The 21,320-nt window shown below is 42.7% G+C and overlaps 1 protein-coding gene across 3 annotated transcripts in view; it reads right to left on the reverse strand.

Annotated features, from left to right (window-relative positions):
• The window catches only part of SMN1 (survival of motor neuron 1, telomeric), a 38,606-nt gene extending 19,369 nt beyond the window's left edge, over positions 1–19,237 (reverse strand). The window contains exons 1-6 of one of the 3 annotated variants that reach the window (XM_005672519.2): positions 19,094–19,235; positions 8,520–8,591; positions 5,508–5,627; positions 2,830–3,030; positions 2,531–2,686; positions 783–875 (exon numbers count right to left, since the gene is read on the reverse strand). In XM_005672519.2, coding sequence (XP_005672576.1) covers positions 783–875; positions 2,531–2,686; positions 2,830–3,030; positions 5,508–5,627; positions 8,520–8,591; positions 19,094–19,174 — 723 coding nt within the window. In that variant the 5' untranslated portion in view covers positions 19,175–19,235. 3 annotated transcript variants of the gene reach the window in all.

Consider the following 21,320-nt stretch of genomic DNA (forward strand, 5'->3'; position numbering starts at 1 on the left):
GGTTCCCAAACTAGGGGTCCAAACGGAGCTATAGCTGCCGGCCTACGCCACAGCCACAGCAACACCAGATCCAAGCCGCATCTTCGACCTACACCACAGCTCACGGCAACACCGAATCTTTAATCCACTGAGCAAGGCCAGGGATTGAACCCGCAACTTCATGGTTCCTAGTCAGATTCGTTTCTGCTGCGCCACAAAGGGAACTCCTAAAAGATAAATCTTTAGTACAGGGTAATTAAATCCTTTTGGATACGAGTTACCTCCCTTAGATACTTCTGCCAGGATGGAAGCATGCACAATAGGACTCAGAGTTGGGCCTTTATGAGGATTGAGTCTGTCATTAAAAACACAAACCCCCAGGAGTTCCCGTCGTGGCACAGTGGTTAATGAATGTGAATAGGAACCGTGAGGTTGCAGGTTTGATCCCTGGTCTTGCTCAGTGGGTTAAGGATCCGGCATTGCCATGAGCTATGGTGTAGGTCTTGGACTCAACTTGGATCCCAAGTTGCTGTGGCTCTGGTGTAGTTTGGCAGCTACAGCTCCAATTAGACCCCTAGCCTGGGAACTTCCATATGCCGTGGGATCGACCCTAGAAAAGGCAAAAAGACAAAAAAAAAAAAAAAAAAAAAAACCCCACAAACCCCTATGTTTAGTTTGAATTTTTATCCATTAGGATGTGGCCCTAGGTATGGTATAAAACAACATTTTCCAACTACCTATGTTCTGCTAAATTCCAAACTGTGTATGAAAGCAAAGTTTAATTTGAATTCTTTTGCACTTACTGGTGGTCCAGAAGGAAACGGAGGCAGCCAGCATGACAGGAAGTGTGGCGGTGGCGGTGGTGGTGGTGGTGGGCCGTTGAATTTTAGACCTGGCTATAAAGAATATTTCAAAGGAAAATTAATTTACCAGTTTCAATATGTAAAAAGGAAAAAAAAAATCAATGTCAAAAGAGTTTAAATAATCACCCAGAATAATATCTGTATTATCCATATCAAGAAGGCTACACAGGAGTACCCACTGTGGCTCAGTGGGTTAAGAACCTGACTAGTATCCATGAAGATGTGGTTTCGATCCCGGGTCTTGCTCAGTGGATCGAGGATTTGGCATTGCCATGAACTGTGGTGTAGGTCGCAGATGTGGCTCAGATGCCCACATTAATGTGGCTGTGGTATAGGCCAGCGGCTGCAGCTGCCATTTGACCCCTAACCCAGGAACTTCCACATGCCACAGGTACAGCCCTAAAAAGGCAAAGAAAAAAAACCCAACTCCACAGAATTTTGCGTATCAAATGCTGAAGTCATATAGACCCATAAACTTAGATTTTTCTCATTTCCTTCCTATATAGACATTCAGGAAGTAAAACCAAAGTAAGAAAGATTTTTAATTACCTAACAGATCAGAGATCCTATATTTAGCAAGACATTTCAATCATAAAAGAATGTATCTCGGAGTTCCCGTCGTGGCTCAGTGGTTAACGAATCCGACTAGAAACCATGAGGTTGCACGTTCGATCCCTGGCCTTGCTCAGTGGGTTGAGGATCCGGCGTTGCTGTGAGCGGTGGTAGGTCGCAGATGCAGCTCGGATCCTGTGTTGCTGTGGCCCTAGTGTAAGCCAGCGGCTGCAGCTCCAATTGGACCCTGAGCCTGGGAATCTCCACATGCTGTGGGAGCAGCCCAAGAAATGGCAAAAAGATGAAAAAAAAATAAAAATTAAAACAAAAGAAAGAATGTATCTCCTACAGTTTCACCAACTAAATTGTATAATCTATCAGACGTCCCTTTTAGTTACGTATGCTAACATAGGGTATATACTGTAAAAACTAGTAAGCTTCTCACTTAACAAGAAAAACCAGCCCTGTGAGACCAATTAAGCATATTATGTATATGTTCTGCATATAAAATATAATATAAACCTCAATAAGGAAGCTCTCACAGAACAGCCTAAGGAAAAGTTTTAATGTTATGCTTAATTTTTAAAAATCTTTATTATTGCCTGAAGAAATCACTGCTTTGTATACAACAATGGGACAGGGACTTGGACAGCACGGCATAACCTGAGGTAAAAATCTCTTGTTTAAGGTGATTGGTTACTGATAACCAAAAGAACCCCAAATAAAAACTTACATTTTGCTCTACAAAACAATCAGGGAGCTTCTCTGGATTTCAACTGCATCAGATATAAATACTGGATTCTCTTCTGATTTTTATATACCTTACACAAGGGTCATAGGGACTGCAGCACGATACCTGGCTGACGATACAATACTATGCTTTCAAACTTTTAAGTTTGCTAAATTATTACCCTAAGACCTAATACTCCATAAAAGTCATTGCCAAAGTCCTTCATTATAAACCATTCTGCATTTTTATCTTATTTCTTATTCAAAGAATTCTCAGATATGTATATATAACATCTACAGAAAGTGAAAACAATTTCATGAGAAAAGCTACAATTCACTAACAAGGGGCTGAATGTCCCAATACTATTATCCATTTGCTGGGAAACCTTTTCTGGGTAGAAGTTTACCTTTCTTGGTCCAAGACCTGCTCCTGGCATAGGGGGTGGTGGAGGGAGAAAAGAGTTCCATGGAGCAGCTTTTGACTTGATGTTATTTGGCTTATTTCCAGGAGATCTGGAGGAGCTCTCACTTTCATCTGTGGAAATTTGACTTTCATTTTCATTCTTTTAAGAGAAAGAAATATATTTATTTTTGTTATAAAAGTATCATTACAAAAAATTTAGTGCCTCAGTGGATCAAACTAGTTATACCATTCTGTTTCTCATCTAGTCTCTGCTTGCAAGATTTCTACTTCTTGTATCCTTACCTCCTGAGCATTCTCTTCTATATTATTAGCTACTTCAGAGGTGGGGGAAAGTAAATCAGACAGATTTTGCTCTTCTCTATTTCCATATCCAGTGTAAACCACAATACAGGTTTCTCTCTTAAAATCAATCGAAGCAATGGTAGCTGGGTAAATGCAGCCATCTTCCGACCAAATGGCAGAACATCTGTCACCAACCTTCCACTATAAAAGAAACCAAAGATACACATACACATATTGCCTTAAAAGAGGGTAAACAAACTATAATCTTGTTCCGGGCGGGGGGGTGTGGAGCAGTAGCTTCCAGTTAACTTTTCTGGGAGGCAGAATGTTATAGTGAAAAAGACTTGGGAGTCAAAAACACAGAAATCTGAATTTTATTTTTTTATTTTTTTTGTCTTTTTGTCTTTTTTTGTTGTTGTTGTTGTTGTTGTTGTTGCTATTTCTTGGGCCGCTCCCGCGGCATATGGAGGTTCCCAGGCTAGGGGTTGAATCGGAGCTGTAGCCACCGGCCTACGCCAGAGCCACAGCAAAGCGGGATCTGAGCCGCGTCTGCAACCTACACCACAGCTCACGGCAACGCCGGATCGTTAACCCACTGAGCAAGGGCAGGGACCGAACCCGCAACCTCATGGTTCCTAGTCGGATTCATTAACCACTGCGCCACGACGGGAACTCCCAGAAATCTGAATTTTAATATAAATACGTCATAATTCTGCCACTTATATAATCATGGACATGTTTCTTAACCTCCTTGAATCTTATTTTCCCTATACGTTAAGTAGGTTTAGTATCATCTTCCTCATGTATTTGTTGTGGAGGAAAGAAAGGAGGGGGAGCATATAAAGGGTCCAGCACTCTATCTAGTCTAGCACATAGCAAGCACTCATCAAACATCAGCACTCTTCCCCTTTGGTAATGATACAACTAAAGCAGCTAATGATACAATTAGTTTCCAAGTTAACAGATTTTTTGTTCATTTGTTTTGCGCTTTTTAGGGCCGCACTCAGGCAAATGGAGGTTCCCACGCTAGGGGTTGAATTGGAGCTACAGTCGCCAGCCTACGCCATAGCCACAGCAATACCAGTCTGAACGGAGTCTGCGACCTACAGCTCACAGCAATGCCAGATCCTTAACCCACTGAGCGAGGGCAGGGATCAAACCTGCAACCTCATGGTTCCTAGTCAGATTAGTTTCTGCTGCACTACGACAGGAACTCCTATTTTTTTTTTTTTTGTCTTTTTGTCTTTTTTTTTGTCGTTGTTGTTGCTATTTCTTGGGCCGCTCCCGTGGCATATGGAGGTTCCCAGGCTAGGGGTTGAATTGGAGCTGTAGCCACCGGCCTACGCCAGAGCCACAGCAACGCAGGATCCAAGCCGCGTCTGCAACCTACACCACAGCTCACGGCAACGCCGGATCGTTAACCCACTGAGCAAGGGCAGGGACCGAACCCGCAACCTCATGGTTCCTAGTCGGATTCGTTAACCACTGCGCCACGACGGGAACTCCCAGGAACTCCTATTTTTATTATTATTTTTTAATTTATTTATTTTTTGCTTTTTAGGGCCACACCTGTGACATATGCAAGTTCCCAGGCTGGGGGTAGAATTGGAGCTACAGCTGCTGGCCTACACCACAGCCACAGCAACATGGGATCCAAACCTCGCCTGCGGCCTACACCACATCTTATGGCAACGCCAGATCCTTAATCCACTGAGGCCAGGGATCAAACCCACTACCTCATGGATACTAGTTGGGTTCATTACTGCTGAGCCACAACACGAACTGCAGGTCAATCATTTTAAATAGCAGAAACAAGGGAGATCCCATTGTGGCTCAGTGCTTAATGAATCCAACAGGAACCATGAGGTTGCATGTTCGATCCCTGGCCTCACTCAGTGGGTTAAGGATCCAGCATTGCCGTGAGCTATGGTGTAGGTTGTAGACACAGCTGGGATCCCGAGTTGCTGTTGCTCTAGTGTAGGCCGGCGGCTACAGCGCCGATTCTACCCCTAGCCTGGGAATCTCCATATGCCATGGGAGCAGCCGAAGAAATAGCAAAAAGACAAAAAAAAAAAAAAAAAAAAAAAGGATCCAGCATTGTCGTGAGCTGTGGTGTAGGTCACAGACAAGACTCGGATCCAGTGTTGCTATGGCTCTGGTGTAGGACTGCGGCTACAGCTCCGATTAGACCCCTAGCCTGGGAACCTCTGTATGCTGCTGGTGTGGCCCTAGAAAAGACAAAAAGACAAAAAATTAAAAATAATAATAAAAAAAATAGCAGAAATGATTCTCAGAATTTTTGGCCCTCAAGTAGTAATAGTTTTTAGTTTTTGAAGAAAAAAAGGATACCTCTCTTGGTTTTGGAAAAGTCAAACACTGCCAATTCAGTTTAAGGCCCTTAAGTACTCCTCCCAAATAACACCGCCCTCTTCCTCTCCACACCCAACATAAACATTGATCTGAATTTATTATTTGTCATTTCCACCTAAATCCTTATACTTTTATTAACATGGATATTCCTAAAAAACAAAAAGTTTAACAGTTGCTTTAGAAATTTTATAATTACATGTCAATGGAAAACACTGTAGTACTCATTTAAGTTAAGGGCATTTTATACTCTTTAACAAAGACAATAAAAAGAAATTCTTTGAAATTAAATTTCAATGTTTTAAAATAACCTGCTTCAAGGAGGCTGTGGTATTCTTTTTTTGGCTTTTATTCTTCTTAGGAGGTTTTCTTTTAGGTGTGGCTTTTGGTTTATCTGAAGCTTCGGAAATGTCACCATTCTTTAGAGCATGCTATGAAAACATGAGAAGAAATATACATGTCACAGAGTGATATATAAAAAAAAAAAAACTGTAACATAACTCTGTCACTATAAACTGGTCTCTAGGTCCAACCACCTCAGACAGACTTGATTTCCTCTTTTCACTATCCCATATGCTATAGAAACTGCTCTTAAGGGTATAATATATCTGATCATCAGCTCTAAGGATGCCTTTAATCAAGTCTCCTCACTCTCAACCTTTCTATAACACTAGACTCAATCACTTCTCTTGATAATCATGACATATATAATTTTTTAAATTTTTGTTATGGCCGCACCTGAGCATATCCAAGTTCCTGGGTTAGGGATCAAATCAGAGCTGTAGCTGGGGCCTACACTACAGCCACAGCAATGCCAAATCTGAGCCACATCTGCAACCTATGCTGCAGCTTGTGGCAACACCGGACCCTTAACCCACTGAGCTACGCCAGGGATTGAATGTGCATCTTCATGTACACTATGTCGGGTTCTTAACTTGCTAAGTCACAACAGGAACTCCAACAATCATTACATTTTTTATAACATAGCAATACGGCCCTAATACTTTTTATTTTTTGGTCTTGCCCAGGGCACACAGAAGTTCCTAGGACAGGAATCAAATCTGCACCACAGCAGTGACCTGAGCCACAGCAGTGACAAAGCCATATCCTTAACCTCTGGGCTTCCAGGGAACTTCAAGGGTCCTAACATTTTTATTTCTCCATCAAATTTTAAACTTGAGCATTTCCAACAAGAAATGGTCATCCTTTACAAGTTCAGGATCATCTATTCCTACAAGTTCAATTATTATTTCTATTTAAACTACCAAAACTATTATCCAGCTCTGATGGTTCACTTAGATCAGCATTTCCATTACCAATTTCATATCTCCACATTTACCTCAAATGCAATACAACTAAGAGGAAACTATCTCTGGCCCAAATCAGTTCTTTTTCTTTACTCAGTCTACTTCCCTCTGCAGTATCACCAACTTTATATGTATCAACCCCCATTTTAACCGGCATTTTATAAAACTTTCCTGGTAACTCTGCATTAGTATACTTCTAGTCTATACGTATGTTGGAAAGCATGATATTGACAAATTTAGACAAATTTAGAGTTCAGCTTCAAGGATGACATACAGATCTGATCTTTTTTTTTTTTTTTTTAATGATTTTTATTTTTTCCATTATACAGACCTGGTCTTTACCTCATGCTATAAGAGTAACTAGTGAACAGAATGGACTCTATGTTTGGTGCTCTGTATGACTAGGTGCTCTGGGCCCAGACTGATGGCCCAGGCATGGTGCTCAATAAGACTAAATACCTCAGAGAGCAGGGAAAGCGATGTAATTGGACAACTGTGGAAATATCTTCGGGCCACAAAAAATGGACATTACCCTGCAAAAGAACTATATTCCTTAACCCTGCAAAAGAACTATCTTCCTTGATATTCATCACCAGCAGGAACACTTGATACTTAATTCACAGGATTTGAGGAGGGTTATTAAATTAATTTAATGCATGTAAAGCATATGAAACAATGCCTAGAACATTGTAAACACTGCAAGTATTAATTACTACACTACGGCTATTTATCATCAATATTAATGCAATAATGGTTTGTTACATGGTTTTTTGTTGTTGTTGTCTTTTTAGGGCTGCACCCACGGCACATGGATGTTCCCAGGCTAAGGGTCGAATTGGAACTGCAGCTACCAGCCTATGCCACAGCCATAGCAATACCAGATCCGAGCCGGGTCTGCAGCCTTGACCACAGCTCATGGCAATGCTGGATCCTTAACCCCTGAGTGAGGCTAGGGATTGAACCTGTGTCCTTGTGGATGCTAGTCAGATTTGTTTCTGCTAAGCCACAATGGGAACTCCTGTTATGTGTTTAAAGTTATAATTCAGATTGTCTTTCTACTAATCTGAATTAGAAGACTTCTGTAGTTTGATACAGTATAAACATATTAAAAAACAATACATGTTTAAAACTCTACTGAAATTGCCTCTATTAAAGGGATGACATATAGACAGGCTACCAACTTCTAAAGGAATACAACAAATTTATCTAACTGTTTCTTTGAGGGTTTTTTTTTGGCCGTGCCTATGGCCTGTGGAAGTTCCCAGGCTAGGGATCAAACCCATGCCACAGGAGTAACCAAAGCCACTGAGTGACAATGTTGGATCCTTAAACTGCCTTACCACAAGAGAACTAACTTCCTATCTAACCTGTTTTTTTCTTTTTCTCTCTCTCTCTCTATTTTATGGTTGTACCCGAGGTACAGGTAAGTTCGCAGGCTAGGGGTCAAATCGGAGCTGCAACTGCCAGCCTACACCACAGTCATAGCAACAGTGGATCTGAGCTGCATCTACACACCAGATCCTTAATCCACTAAGTGAGGCCAGGGATTGAACCCGCATCCTCCCAAAAACTAGGTCGGGTTCTCAACCCACTGAGCCACAATGGAAACTCCTAACCTCTTCTCTTTATTTTTTTTAATGTTTTTGTTTTTTTAGGGCTGCACACACAGCATATGGAGGTTTCCAGGCTAGGGGTCGAATCAGAGCTGCAGCTGCCAGCCTACACCACAGCCCCAGCAAAGCTAGATCAAGCTGCATCTGCGACCTACACCACAGCTCACAGCAACACCAGATCCTTGACCCACTGAGCGAGGCCAGGTATCAAACCTGCATCCTCATGGATACTAGTCAGATTTGTTTCCACTGAGCCACGACAGGAACTCCTCACTTGTTCTCTTTAAATCTTCAAAATTAGAACTGAATAATATGTACTTAAACACTTTACTGAAAGTATGTTACCAATTTTTTCCTGAACAAGTACACATGAGAAAAAAAGAAAAGAATAAATATTTTATACCTTAAATGAAGCCACAGCTTTATCATAAGCTTTTATCAACGCTGTATCATCCCAAATGTCCGAATCATCACTCTGGGAAGGGTGAAGAATAAGAAATAATTTACATTTGGTTGGGTTTCATCAAAAAAGTGTGTTAGTAACAAGAGCTATCTTAATCCAGACATAATCAAATTACACCAAAAAGGGAACTTTATATTATTTTATTTACTTATTTTTTGCCATGCCCAAGGCATGTGGAAGTTCCCAGGCCAGGGATCGAACCTGTACCACAGCAGTGGCTCCTTGGATCCTTAACTGCTAGGCCACCAGGAAAGTCCAAACATGGGTATTTTAAATCCTAAATAAAACCACAAGAAGCCTACCTGCTCAGAGATTTTTACATTATCCCCAAAGCTAGACATGTGTAAATGTTTTAAGAGTGCCATGAAGTAAATACTCCACAATTTTTTTTTGTCTTTTTAGGGCCACATCCAAGGAACATGGAGGTACCCAGGCCAGGGATCCAATCAGAGCCAACGGCCACAGCGACGCCAGATCCAAGATGCACCTGCGACCTACACCACGGCAACACTGGATTCCCCAACCCACTTAGTGAGGCCAGTCAGATTTTTTTTCACTGTGCCACGATGGGAACTCCAAATACTCCACAACTTAATGTATCTGTTCAAGGGTAACCCACATTTCAGTCTTTTCTAAGAGCAGATAAAGGGTTTAGTCTGGAAGAATGGGAAAACACACAGCCATCAGCTTGACTATACCCACACTATGATAATGCTATTATTCTGACCAGAGACCCTGTGGTCCAAAAAAATTTTTTTTCCTTGACTTTGCTATGTGTCTAGTTTATTCAAAAAATAATTCTCAAAATGCTTAAGGATAAAAACTGTTAATACTGACTAACCAGGTCATTAAAAAAATTTTTGTGTCCTTGTAGGGCTGCACCTGTGACATATGGAAGTTGAATCAGAGCCACAGACGCTGGCCTACACCACAACCACAGCCATGCCAGATCCAAGCTGCATCTGTGACCCACACCGAAACCCAATGGGTGAGGCCAGAGATTGACCCGCATCCTCATGATACTAGTCATGTTCTTAACCTGCTAAGCCACAATGGGAACTCCTATTTTAATTTTAAATGGAGTGATATTAAATAACTGAGAAAATACCTAAAATAATTATTTCTTTTTATTTAAATTTAATTCAATTTAAAAAGAAAAAATTTTTTGGCCGTGCCCATGGCATACACAAGTTCTTGGGCCAGTGACTGAACTCATGCTATAGCTGTATCCAGAGCCATAGCAGTGATAATACCAGATCCTTAACCCACTGAGCCAAGAGAGAACTCTAAAAAAAAAAAAACCAACTATTTTTGAGGACCCACTTTGTACTAAGCATTCATCACTGAGAGGTATATGAACAGTATAAAATAAATATAAAATATTGAACTGTGATAGACAAATAATAGATGCTTTAATCCAAAAGTGGGTAGGAGAGAAGTTCCCACAACGGGATTGGCAGCAGCGTCTCTGGAATGTTGGTATGCAGGTTTGATGCCCAGCCCAGCACAGTGGGTTAAAGGATCTGGCATTCCCACAACTGTGGTGTAGTTCCAAACTGTGGGCTTGGAGTTGATCCATAGTCTGGGAACTCCATATGCTGTAGGGCGGTCAAAAAAGAAACAAAAAACAGTGTGTAGGAAAGGCTGAGAAACAGTCTCGCCATAAATCTACGTGGTATGGTGACCCACAATCAGGAAGGAATACAAAACCTGGAGCTTCTGCCTAAGGAGCAAAGTGTTTGAACATCAAATTGGGCACCTCAGGTGCCCAAAATATCTAACTTAAAACACAAAGGGGACAATCTAAATGTCCATCGACAGAGGAATGGATTAGGAAGATGTGGTATATATACACAACGGAATACTACTCAGCCATAAAAAGAACAAAACTATGCCATTTGCAGCAACATGGGTGGAACTACAGACTCTCACAGAACGTGAAAGAAGTCAGGAAGGGAAAGACAAATACCATATGCTATCACTTATATCTGGAATCTAGTATACAGCACAAATGAACCTTTCCAAAGAAGAGAACCTCATGGACCTGGAGAACTAGGAATGGGGAATCTGGGGTTAACAGATGCAAACTATTGCCTTTGGAATGGATAAGCAATGAGATGCTGCTGTATAGCACTGGGAACCATATCTAGTCACTTATGATAGAACATGATGGAGGATAATGTGAGAATAAGAATGTATATATGTGTGTGTCTGTGTGACTGGGTCACCTTGCTGTACAGTAGATAATTGACAGAACACTGTAAACCATCTATAATGGAAAAAATAAAAATCATTTTTAAAAAAAGGGTGGGGGGAGTTCCCACTGTGGTGCAGTGGGTTAAGAATCTTATTGCAGTGGCTTGGGTCACTGTGGAGGTATGAGTTTGATCCCTGGCCCAGCACAGTGGGTTAAAGGATCGGGCATTGGCACAGCTGTGGCTCAGATTCAATCCTTGACCTAGGAACTTTAATATGCCAAGGGTGTAGTCATTAAAACAAAAAACCAAGGGGCTGGAGTTCCCGTTGTGGCTCAGTGGTTAACGATCCGACTAAGAACCCTGAGGCTGCAGGTTCAATTCCTGGCCTTGCTCAGTGGGTTAAGGATCTGGCGTTGCCATGAGCTATGGTGTAGGTCACAGACGCAGCTTGGATCCCGCGTTGCTCTGGCTCTGGTGTAGGTCGGCAGCTACAGCTCCAATTCGACCCCTAGCCCAGGAACCTTCATATGCCACAGGAGCAGCCCAAGAAATGGAAAAAAGACCAAAAAAAAAAAAAAAAAAAAACCCTCAAGGAGGTTCATGTCCCTGAGACCCACATGGGAACAGGAACCGAGAAATGGGTCTGAAAGTGTTCGCGTGCTTAGACGTCCCCACACCCAGGACCCAGCACAGAAGCAGACGATTTGCACAGACTCTGTCATCAGCTTAAAGTATTGGCTGGCAGGGCAGGCATCTAATTTTACACCTAGGCCCTGATAGGATACTAAGGACAGAGGCTAGCAGCACCATCTTTAAGCTATCTGTCTTACGGGAGCTGGCAGGGGCCATCTCTGCACTCAGCTGTGCTTCACAGTATCAGTACCTCCCAGAGAGCTTTTACACACATCTGGTGTCCCAGTTTTTATGTCTGGTGTACCCTTTTTTTTTTTTTTTTTTTTGTCTTTTTGCTATTTCTTTGGGGCCGCTCCCACGGCATATGGAGGTTCCCAGGCTAGGGGTCGAATCGGAGCTGTAGCCACTAGCCTACGCCAGAGCCACAGCAACGCGGGATCCGAGCCGCGTCTGCAACCTACACCACAGCTCACGGCAACGCCGGATCGTTAACCCACTGAGCAAGGGCAGGGACCGAACCTGCAACCTCATGGTTCCTAGTCGGATTCGTTAACCACTGCACCACGACGGGAACTCCTGGTGTACCCTTTTTTATACCTGCAGCCCAGAGTGGGGCTTGTCCTGGATCCCACAGGACTGTAACACAGACAGCCTTGGCAGGTTACCACCCCCAGGGAACTTGCACAAACAGCAGAATGAAACCTACCCCAGTCTCTCTTGTGAAAACAGTTTATTTGCTTGTCCAGGAACCTAAGCATGAGAAGCAGGCTTCTGGTTTGGCACATACTAGGGATTTACAGAGATGCAGAGAGGCTGCAGGATGCAATATTTATACTCTCTCTGCCTCGCTCAAGCTCACCTGTATCTCCCAGAAAAGGAGCTTATACCCTTGTTCAGTGCCCAAGTTTTTGTGGCAGTGGTCACCTCTAGATTGTCTGGCTTCAGTGGCCAGTGGAGCTTACTCACACAGGTCTCACTGGACTGTAACCAAGAGAGAATGAGAGCTAAAATGGCTTCCACCCCCAGGGAACAGCAGAGGCAGCAGACCCAGGAGCTTAGTCCATCTGTGAAAGGGGCCTATTATTTCCATGGTTGCAGCCTGAGGGACAGACTTCTAACTGGGCACACATCTAAGGCACTAACTATAATCTTTTACAGAGACCTAAGAGGGTAGATGCTATCTTCATGCTCCACCTCTGCTGCATGCCAAGGTGCCAGGATCTCCTGGAAGGAAGCTTTTGCAAACATCTGGTGCCCTGGTTTATGTGGCTGCCACCCAGGGGACACTACCTGAGTGCATGACTCTGGTGGTCAAAAGACCCTATGTTCCTGGGTCCTGTGTGACTGTAAGAATTGGAGGCAGTTTTTAGCAGGTTACCACTCCCAGGACACTATGCAGACAGCAGAGTGAAATACATCCCCATTCTTTCTGGAAAAGATACCTATTTGCTTGTCCTGGAGCTCTGACCTCAGGGGCAGGCTCCAGGATAGATCATATGCCAGGCCACAAAATAAGACTCTCATTTAAGAAAAGAGAATCCTACAATGTATGAAAGTAGAAATCAATTACAAGAAAAAAACTGGAAAATTCACGAATACCTGGAGATTAAACAACATGCTACTAAACAACCAATAGATCAAGAAGAAATCAAAAGAGAAAAAAAAACACCTTGAGACAAATGGAAATAGAAATATATCATACCAAAACTTAGGAGCACAGGAAAAGCAGTTTGAAGCAGGAAGTTCATAGATTTTGGGCATAGCATGAAATGTTTTAATGTGGGATCTTAGTTCCCAGACCAGGGATTGAATCCAGGCCATAGCTGTGAAAGCACTGAGTCCTAACCTCTAGTTCACCAGGGAACTCCCCTCAACATCCATTTGTGAAAAAAAAAAAACCCCCAACAAAGTGGATATAGTGGAGTTCCTACTGTGGCCCAACGGGATTGGTGGCATCTTGGGAGTGCTGGAACACAAGCTTGATCCTCGGCCCAGTACAGCAGGTTAAGGATCTGGCACTGAGGCAGTTGCGGCTCATCTGATCCCTGGCCAGGGAACTCCACATGCCACAGGGCAGCCAAAAAAAAAAAAAAAAAAAAAAAAAAGTGGGTATAGAGGGAACATATCTCATCCTCGTAAAGCTAAACACAACAAAGTGACAGCTAACTTCATACTAAATGGTTAAAGCTGAAAGCTTTTCCTCTAAAATCAGTAACAAGACAAGGATGGACACTCTTGCCACTTTTATTCAACATAGAAATGGAAACTTTAGCAAGAGCAATTAGGCAAGAGAATTAAATAAAAGACATCCAGTTTGTAAAGGAAGAAGTGAAACTGTCACTATCTGCAGATAACACGATTTATATATAGAAAGCATCAAAGGCTCCACCAAAACAGAATAACAAACTTAGTAAAATTGCAGGATACAAAATCAATACACAAAAACACATTATATTTCTACATTCCAAAAAAAAAAAAATCAGAGAAAGAAATTAATATGATAACTTATAACTGCCTCAAAAAGAATAAAATACCTAGGAATAAACCTAATTAAGGAGAAAGGCTTATACACTGAAAAGTATTAAGACATTAAATAAATGAAGGACTTCCTGTAATGGCGCAGCAGAAAAGAATCGGACTAGGAACCATCAGGTTGCTGGTTCAATCCCTGGCCTCCCTCAGTGGGTCAAGGATCCGACGTTGCCATGAGCTGTGGTGTAGGTCGCAGACACAGTTCAGATCTGGTGTGGCTGTGGTGTAGGCTGGTAGCTACAGCTCCAATTAGACCCCTAGCTTGGGAACCTCTATATGCCACAGGTATAACCCTCAAAAGACAAAAAAAAAAAAAAAAGCATTAAATAAATGAAGAAGGGAGAAATAAATGTAAGGATATTCCATACTCATGGTCTGGAAATATTAATATTGTTAAAATGTCCATACTAGCCAAAGTAATCTGCAGATTCAATGCAACCCCTAGCAAAATCCCAAAATTTGTATGGAACCAAAAAAGACTCCAAATAGCCAATGCAATTTTGGGAAAGAAAAATAAAGCTGAAGGCACCAAGCTCCCAGATTTCAAACATTATCACAAAGCTATAGTAATCAAAACTGTATGGTATTGGAGTTCTTATGGCTCAGTGGAAATGAACCCAACTAGTATCCAAGAGGATGCAGGTTCTATCCCTGGCCTCGCTCAGTGGGTTAAGGATTTAGTGTAGCCATGAGCTTTGGAGTAGGTCACAAATGCAACTCAGATCCAATGTTCTCATGGCTGTGGTGTAGGCCTGCAGCTGCAGCTCTGATTCGACCTCTAGCCAGAGAACTTCCATATGTTGCAGCTGCAGCTATGCAAAGAGGGAAAAAACCTGAAAAATTCAATTTTAGCAAAATTAAAAATTTCTGGGAGTTCCCTTGTGTTGCATCATGTTAAGGATCTGGCATTGTCAGTGCAGCAGGTCATTGCTATGGTCTGGGTTCAATCTCTGGCCTTGGGATATCCACGTGCCATAAGCACAGCCAAAAAAAAAAAAAAAAAATTAAACATTTAAAAAAATTAAAAATTTCTGTTCTTAAAAAGATACTGTTAAGAGAATGAAAAATGAATGATGCCACAACATTTGCAAATTACCTATCTGATAAAGGTTTTGTACCAGCATATACAAAGAACTCTCAAATCTCTACAAAAAGAAAATAACTCAATTTAAAAACGGGCATGGAGTTCCCGTTGTGGCGCAGTGGTTAACAAATCTGACTAGGAACCATGAGGTTGCGGGTTTGATCCCTGGCCTTGCTCAGTGGGTTAAGGATCTGGTGTTGCCGTGAGCTGTGGCTGTAGAGTAGGCCGGTGGCTATAGCTCCGTTTAGACCCCTAGCCTGGGAACCTCCGTATGCTGTGGGAACGGCCCTAGAAAAGGCAAAAAGACCAAAAAAAAAAAAAAAAAAAAAAGGGTTAAGTATTTGAAAAGACACTTCGCCTAAGAAGATATATGGATGGCAAGTAAGCACATAAAATGATGATCAACATCATCTGTCATTAGGGAAATGCTAATTAAAACCACAACAGGAGTTCCCATTGTGACTCAGTGGAAATGAATCTGACTAGCATCCATGAAGACTCAGGTTTGATACCTGGCCTTGCTCAGTGGGTTAAGGATCCTGAGTTGCTGTGAGCTGTGGTGTAGCTTGCAGACGCAGCTTGGATCTGGCATTGCTGTGGCTATGGTGTAGGCCAGCAGCTGCAGCTCCAATTTGACCCTAGCCTGGAAACTTTCATATGCCTTGGGTCCAGCCCTAAAAAGACAAAACAAAAACAAAAACAAAAACAAAAAAAACCTACAACAATGATAAGATGCCACTACACATCTATGAGAACGTCTTAAAATTAACAAGACTGACCATACCAAGTGTTAGCAAAGATGTGGAGCAAGTGGAACTTTCATATATTGCTAGTTGAAATGTAAAATGGTATAACCATTTTTAAGAAGTTTAGCAGCTTCTTAAAGAACTAAAATGAATCTATTCCATTACCTTGGTGTTTGCCAAAGAGAGATGCAAGCATGTGGCCATACAAAGGCTTCTTCTACACTATAGTTACAGCAGTTCTATCTCCAACAGCCCCAAACTGAAAACAACCCAAATGCTCATGAAAAGTGAATGGACAAACTGAAGCATATCCATCCATGCAACAGGATCCTAGAGCAATGAAAAGGAATGAATGACTGATATATACAATGAAGTGGATGAAACTCAAAATAACTATGCTGGGTAAAAGAAGCCAAACAGGAAGCTCCCCGGGGCCTAGCAGTTAAGGATTCCGAGCTGTCACTGCTGTGGCTTGGGTTTGAGCCCTGGCCCAGGAACTTCTGTATGCGTGGCCAAAAAAAAAAAAAAAAAAAAGCAGCAGCAGCAATAGCAGCAGCCAAAAAGATTCCACGTTTGTAAAAATTCTACAAAATGCAGACTCATCTATGGTAACAGAAAACGGATAGGCAATTGTCTGGGGACAAGACATGAGGAGGCATGAATAAAAGGGAAAGATTACAAAGGCGTGTAGGAAATCCAAACCATCCCACATATTGGGACCACATAGAGAAGCTGAGACAAGAAGAAAAGGAATGGCTTTTCAATCCCTAGCTGCTCAGTCCCCAGCTATTTGACTACTGCGTGGATGCAAATGCACAAAAGGTCTGAAAGAGAACTGCCCAGAAAGGCCTTTGCAAATTCCTGATCCTCAGAACTGTAAGAGATAATAAAAAGATTACTGTTTCAAGCCACGTAAGTTTTGGGTGATTTGTTACATAACAACAGTAACCAGAACAGATCATTAGGACCACCGTTAAATATGTTTCTCAGTCACTAAGAGTAGCCCACCTCTTTCCTTGCAGCTATCTCAAAATGAAATGTTTTCTCCTCCCTATCCCTCAAATCACTGCACCAGAGGTGGGGAGGGAATCTTCCTGACTTTCACTTCCACTTCCAGATTATTCTTCCTTCCTAAAAACTCTCAGGTTTGAAAATCTTGTCACCAAACTCCACTGTCCACAGTCCTCCTTATTGTAATCACCTACAGTCTCGTGGGTTGCTCCTTTTCATTCTTTGAGGTTTAATATCCCAGTACTCTCTCCAACACTACTCCTGTTGTAATTTTTGGTAACTTAAAAACCTGCTCTGGCATAATGGGATCAGAGGCATCTCTGCAGCACCAGGATGCAGGTTTGATCCCAGGCCCAGCACAGTGGATTAAAAGATCTGGTGTTAACCCAGCTGCAATACAGGTCACAAATGTGCCTTGGATCTGATCCCCAGCCCTGGAACTCCATATGTCGTATGGGGGCAAAAAATAAAAATAAAAAAAAATAAAATAAAAAACCATGTAGATGATCTCTGCGGTACCATATCCTTGTTAGGTCTTTAAAATTTCTGCTACCAACAACTTTTTTTTGGGGGGGGGTGTCTTTTTAGGGCCTCACCCAAAGCTCATGGAAGTTCCTGGGCTAGGGATCAAATGGGAACTGCAGCTGCCGGCATACACCACAGCCACAGCAACGCCAGATCCGAGCCTCGCCTGTGACCTACACCACAGCTCACAGCAACACTGGATCCTTAACCCACTGAGCAAGGCCAGGGATCAAACCTATGTCCTCATGGATACCAGTCAGATTTATTTCCACTGAACCACGATGGGAACTCCAATGATCTTTTACAGCACCCAGTCTCAGCTACTCATTTCTATCTTCTTTATTATAACCATTAACTACAACCTCTCCATAAGTTAACGGCAAGAATCCTACTCTTCAACCACCACCCTCCAGGCTCTGCAACTCATTCCTTTTAGTAGCCTGATGATGACAATTATTCTACTTCCCTGGAATTGGTAAAACATTGGTTCTCTCACTTTTTCTCTCACCATCCTAATGTCCTCATTTCCTTTCTTAGCCAGCTAAATTCCATGGTCAATCATCAGGATAACACCCTGTACCCTCTCCCCTGCCTCACTTCATACATGGTAAAATTACAACCCTATTAACTTCAAACATTCATTTATTCTGTCTGCCCTCACACACCTGAATTTGAATTTAGCTAGAGAAAAACACAATCATGCTGTCTAGCCTCCTTTAAGCTGACAACTAGGATTTTGAAGTAGGCCTTTAATGTTGCCTAGCAACATTTCCTACCATTCCTCCTCTCTAACCACCAACACCTGTTTCCTGCCCTGTCTTTACTAGCTAATAACCTCACTTCTTTTACTGAGAGAACAGCATCAATCAAAACAGAATTTTCACAATCTCCTGCCCATCCACACAAATTTGTATTCATATAACTATCACCACATGAACTGTCAATATTTATAACAAAGGCCAAATCCATTCCCTCCTACCTACTCTAGAACATTGCTTCAGTCATTCTCTTCTCTCTCCTGCATCATCAATTTTCCCATCCTTACTGGATCTCCATTAGCCCACTAACATGCTGAAACATCTCTCCCACTTTAAAAACAAGCACAAACACAATTAAGAATACCCATTATCTCATTTCCTTCTCCCTCTACTGGTCAAATTTTCTACCTTCCAGTACTTAGAATAAATCTTGAAATATCTGCTTACAAACGCTGCCTTAAATTTCTCCTCTCCGATTCTCGAACTCGCCCCCATCACATTTCACCCAAGAATGAATTCTAACCTTCGCCCTTATAAACCTGCTTACTTGCAGTCTTCCCCATCTAGGTAAAAGGCAACTTCATCTTTTCAACTGCTCAGAAAAATCTCGGAGTTATCTTTGACTTTCTTCTCTCAAACCTTTATTACCGAATCCATAAGCAAAACCTGTTGCCTGTGATTTCAAAATACATCTAGACTCCAAGTACTTTGTCATTCACAGCTAACACCTGGATCATTTCAACAGACTAACTGGTTTCGCCGCTTCACCCTGGTCTGACCCCGCACACCCTCCAGTGAGAAAAAGGGATGGACAAGCCAAGGTACAAGCAAGTAGCGGTGTGGCACTGGCTCAAAGTCATTAACGAGCCCTAACTGCCAGAGGAAGGAATTTGAGGTTGAGGCTCCCAAATGGGTAAAGTCTTAGAAACATGCCCACCACGACCTGGGCAGTAAGCGGACTGGCCGGAGAAGGAGCTGAGGGCGAGGAGGGGACGCTGGTCGGAGGTAGCGCCGGCCGCAGCCTCACCTGGCCTGCACCGCGCCGGAACAGCACCGAGTCCTCCGCCTCAGGAACACCGCTGCCGCCGCCACCGCCGCCCATCGCCATGGCGCGCCTACTGCTGGGTGCGCGGCGTGGGCTCAGTCCCTCCGCGAGTGACGACTTCCGCCACCGGGCCTCTGGGAGCGGAAGAGCATGGCGGCTTGCAGACCGCGGGCTGGAGAGAGTAACAACCAGCGCTTTAGGAGCGCTGGCCCCGCCTGCTCCAATCGCGGGCCGCTTTGGTGTTTCTTCTCTGGATCTTCTCAATTTTTTGATTTCACCTTTATGTTTGTTCGTGGGGTGATTCATCCAGGGTTTTTGTATTTTATTTTATTTATTATTTTTTGTCTTTTTGCCATTTCTAGGCCCGCTCCCATGGCATATGGAGGTTCCCAGGCTAGGGATCTAATCGGAGCTGTAGCCGCCGGCCTACACCAAAGCAACAGCAACGCGGGATCCGACCCGCGTCTGCAACCTACACCACAGCTCACGGCAAGGCGAGATCCTTAACCCACTGAGTAAGGCCCGGGATCGAACCCTCAACCTCATGGTTCCTAGTCAGATTGGTTTCCAGTTCGCCACAAAGGGAACTCCGGGTTTTATTGTCTTAAACAACACATTCTCTTAGGTAAATAATATTTCTTCTAGGTCATTTAGAAAATACCGGTAAGGAGTTCCCGTTGTGGCTCAGCGGAAACAAATCTGATTAGCATCCATGATGACACAGGTTCCATCCCTGGCCTTGCTCAGAAGGGTAAGGATGGGTCATTTCTGTGAGCTGTGGTGTAGGTCCCAGACATGGCTGGGATCCCATGTTTCTGTGGCTGTGGCGAAGGCCTGCAGCTACAGCTATGGTTGGACCACTAGCCTGGGAACCCTCATGTGCCGCGGATGGGGCCCTACGAAGACAAAAAAAAAAGGAAAGTATGGGTAAGTTAGCAGGAAGAAAAAAATCAGTCCATTGGTAACCAATAATAATACAGCTACCTGTTTAAAAGTGCTTTTGTGTGTTTTATGTACTTTTTCTTTTCACAACAATGCTGTGAATTAGGGGCTCTTATTCCCTTTGAAAGATGAGGGTACAGGCACAGCGTTTACACAGCTGCCTGGAATCTAATCTAACATGCCTTAAGCACTTTCCAACCATAACATTTAGATTACTATTTCGTCTCCCAAATCTCTAGTAACTTTTTTTTGTTGTTGGCACCTGCGGCAAGGGGTCAAGGTGGATTATGTGGAAGTTCCTGGGCCAGGGATAGATTGCTTTGGCTATTTTAGTGATTTTTTTTTAACTAATATTCTTTTACATTTAGGGAAAAAAAAGGTTTGTCAGAGTTCCCATGGCACAATGGGATCCGAGGTGTCTCTTCAGCACCGGGACACAGGTTTGATGCCCAGCCCATCACAGTGGGTTAAAAGGGTCTGGTGTTGCCAAAGGTGCACCTTAGATTACAGCTGCATCTTGGACCTGATCCCTGGCCCAGAAACTCCATATGCTGCGGGGCAGCCAAAAAAGAAAAGAAAAGCTTGTCAAATAGAGGTAAAAACAGGAAAACAAGCTACTCGTAGAAGAAAAAAAAGGGGGGGGGCAATAAATATGAAACTATGTCTAAACTCTGGAAGCTCTGCATTCAATCTGTTTGGATTCATATCCTTAACCTCCCACTTTCTAGCTGGGTGACTTTGGGTAAATTCCTTAACTAAAAATCTCAATTTCTATAAAAATCTATAAAAACATACACAGCAGTGGTAACTACATGTGAAGACTAAGAGAAACAAAAAACATAAAGCAGAGAAAATAGATATTTAACAAAAAAAGAAAATCCAAATGTCCAATAAATGTGAAAAAATGCTCAACCTCTATGGTAAGGGAATTGCAAATTAAAAACTAAGATAACATTTCTCACTCAAGTTGGCAAAATTACTAGAGATTAATAATATCTAATGTGGGAGTTCCCAGCGTGGCACAAGAGGAAACAAATCCGACTAGGAACCATGAGGTTTCAGGTTGGATCCCTGGCTCAGTGGGTTAAGGATCGGCGTTGCCATGAGCTGTGGTGTAGGTCGCAGACGCAGGTGGATCTGGTGTTGCTATGGCTGTGTTGTAGGCCGTCAGCTGCAGCTCCGATTAGACCCTTAGCATGGGAACCTCCATATGCTGCGGGGGCAGCCCTAAAAAGACAAAATAATAATAATATCTAATGTGGAGTTC

The sequence above is a fragment of the Sus scrofa genome, chromosome 16, assembly GCF_000003025.6.
Source record: "Sus scrofa isolate TJ Tabasco breed Duroc chromosome 16, Sscrofa11.1, whole genome shotgun sequence".
Lineage (NCBI taxonomy): Eukaryota > Metazoa > Chordata > Mammalia > Artiodactyla > Suidae > Sus > Sus scrofa.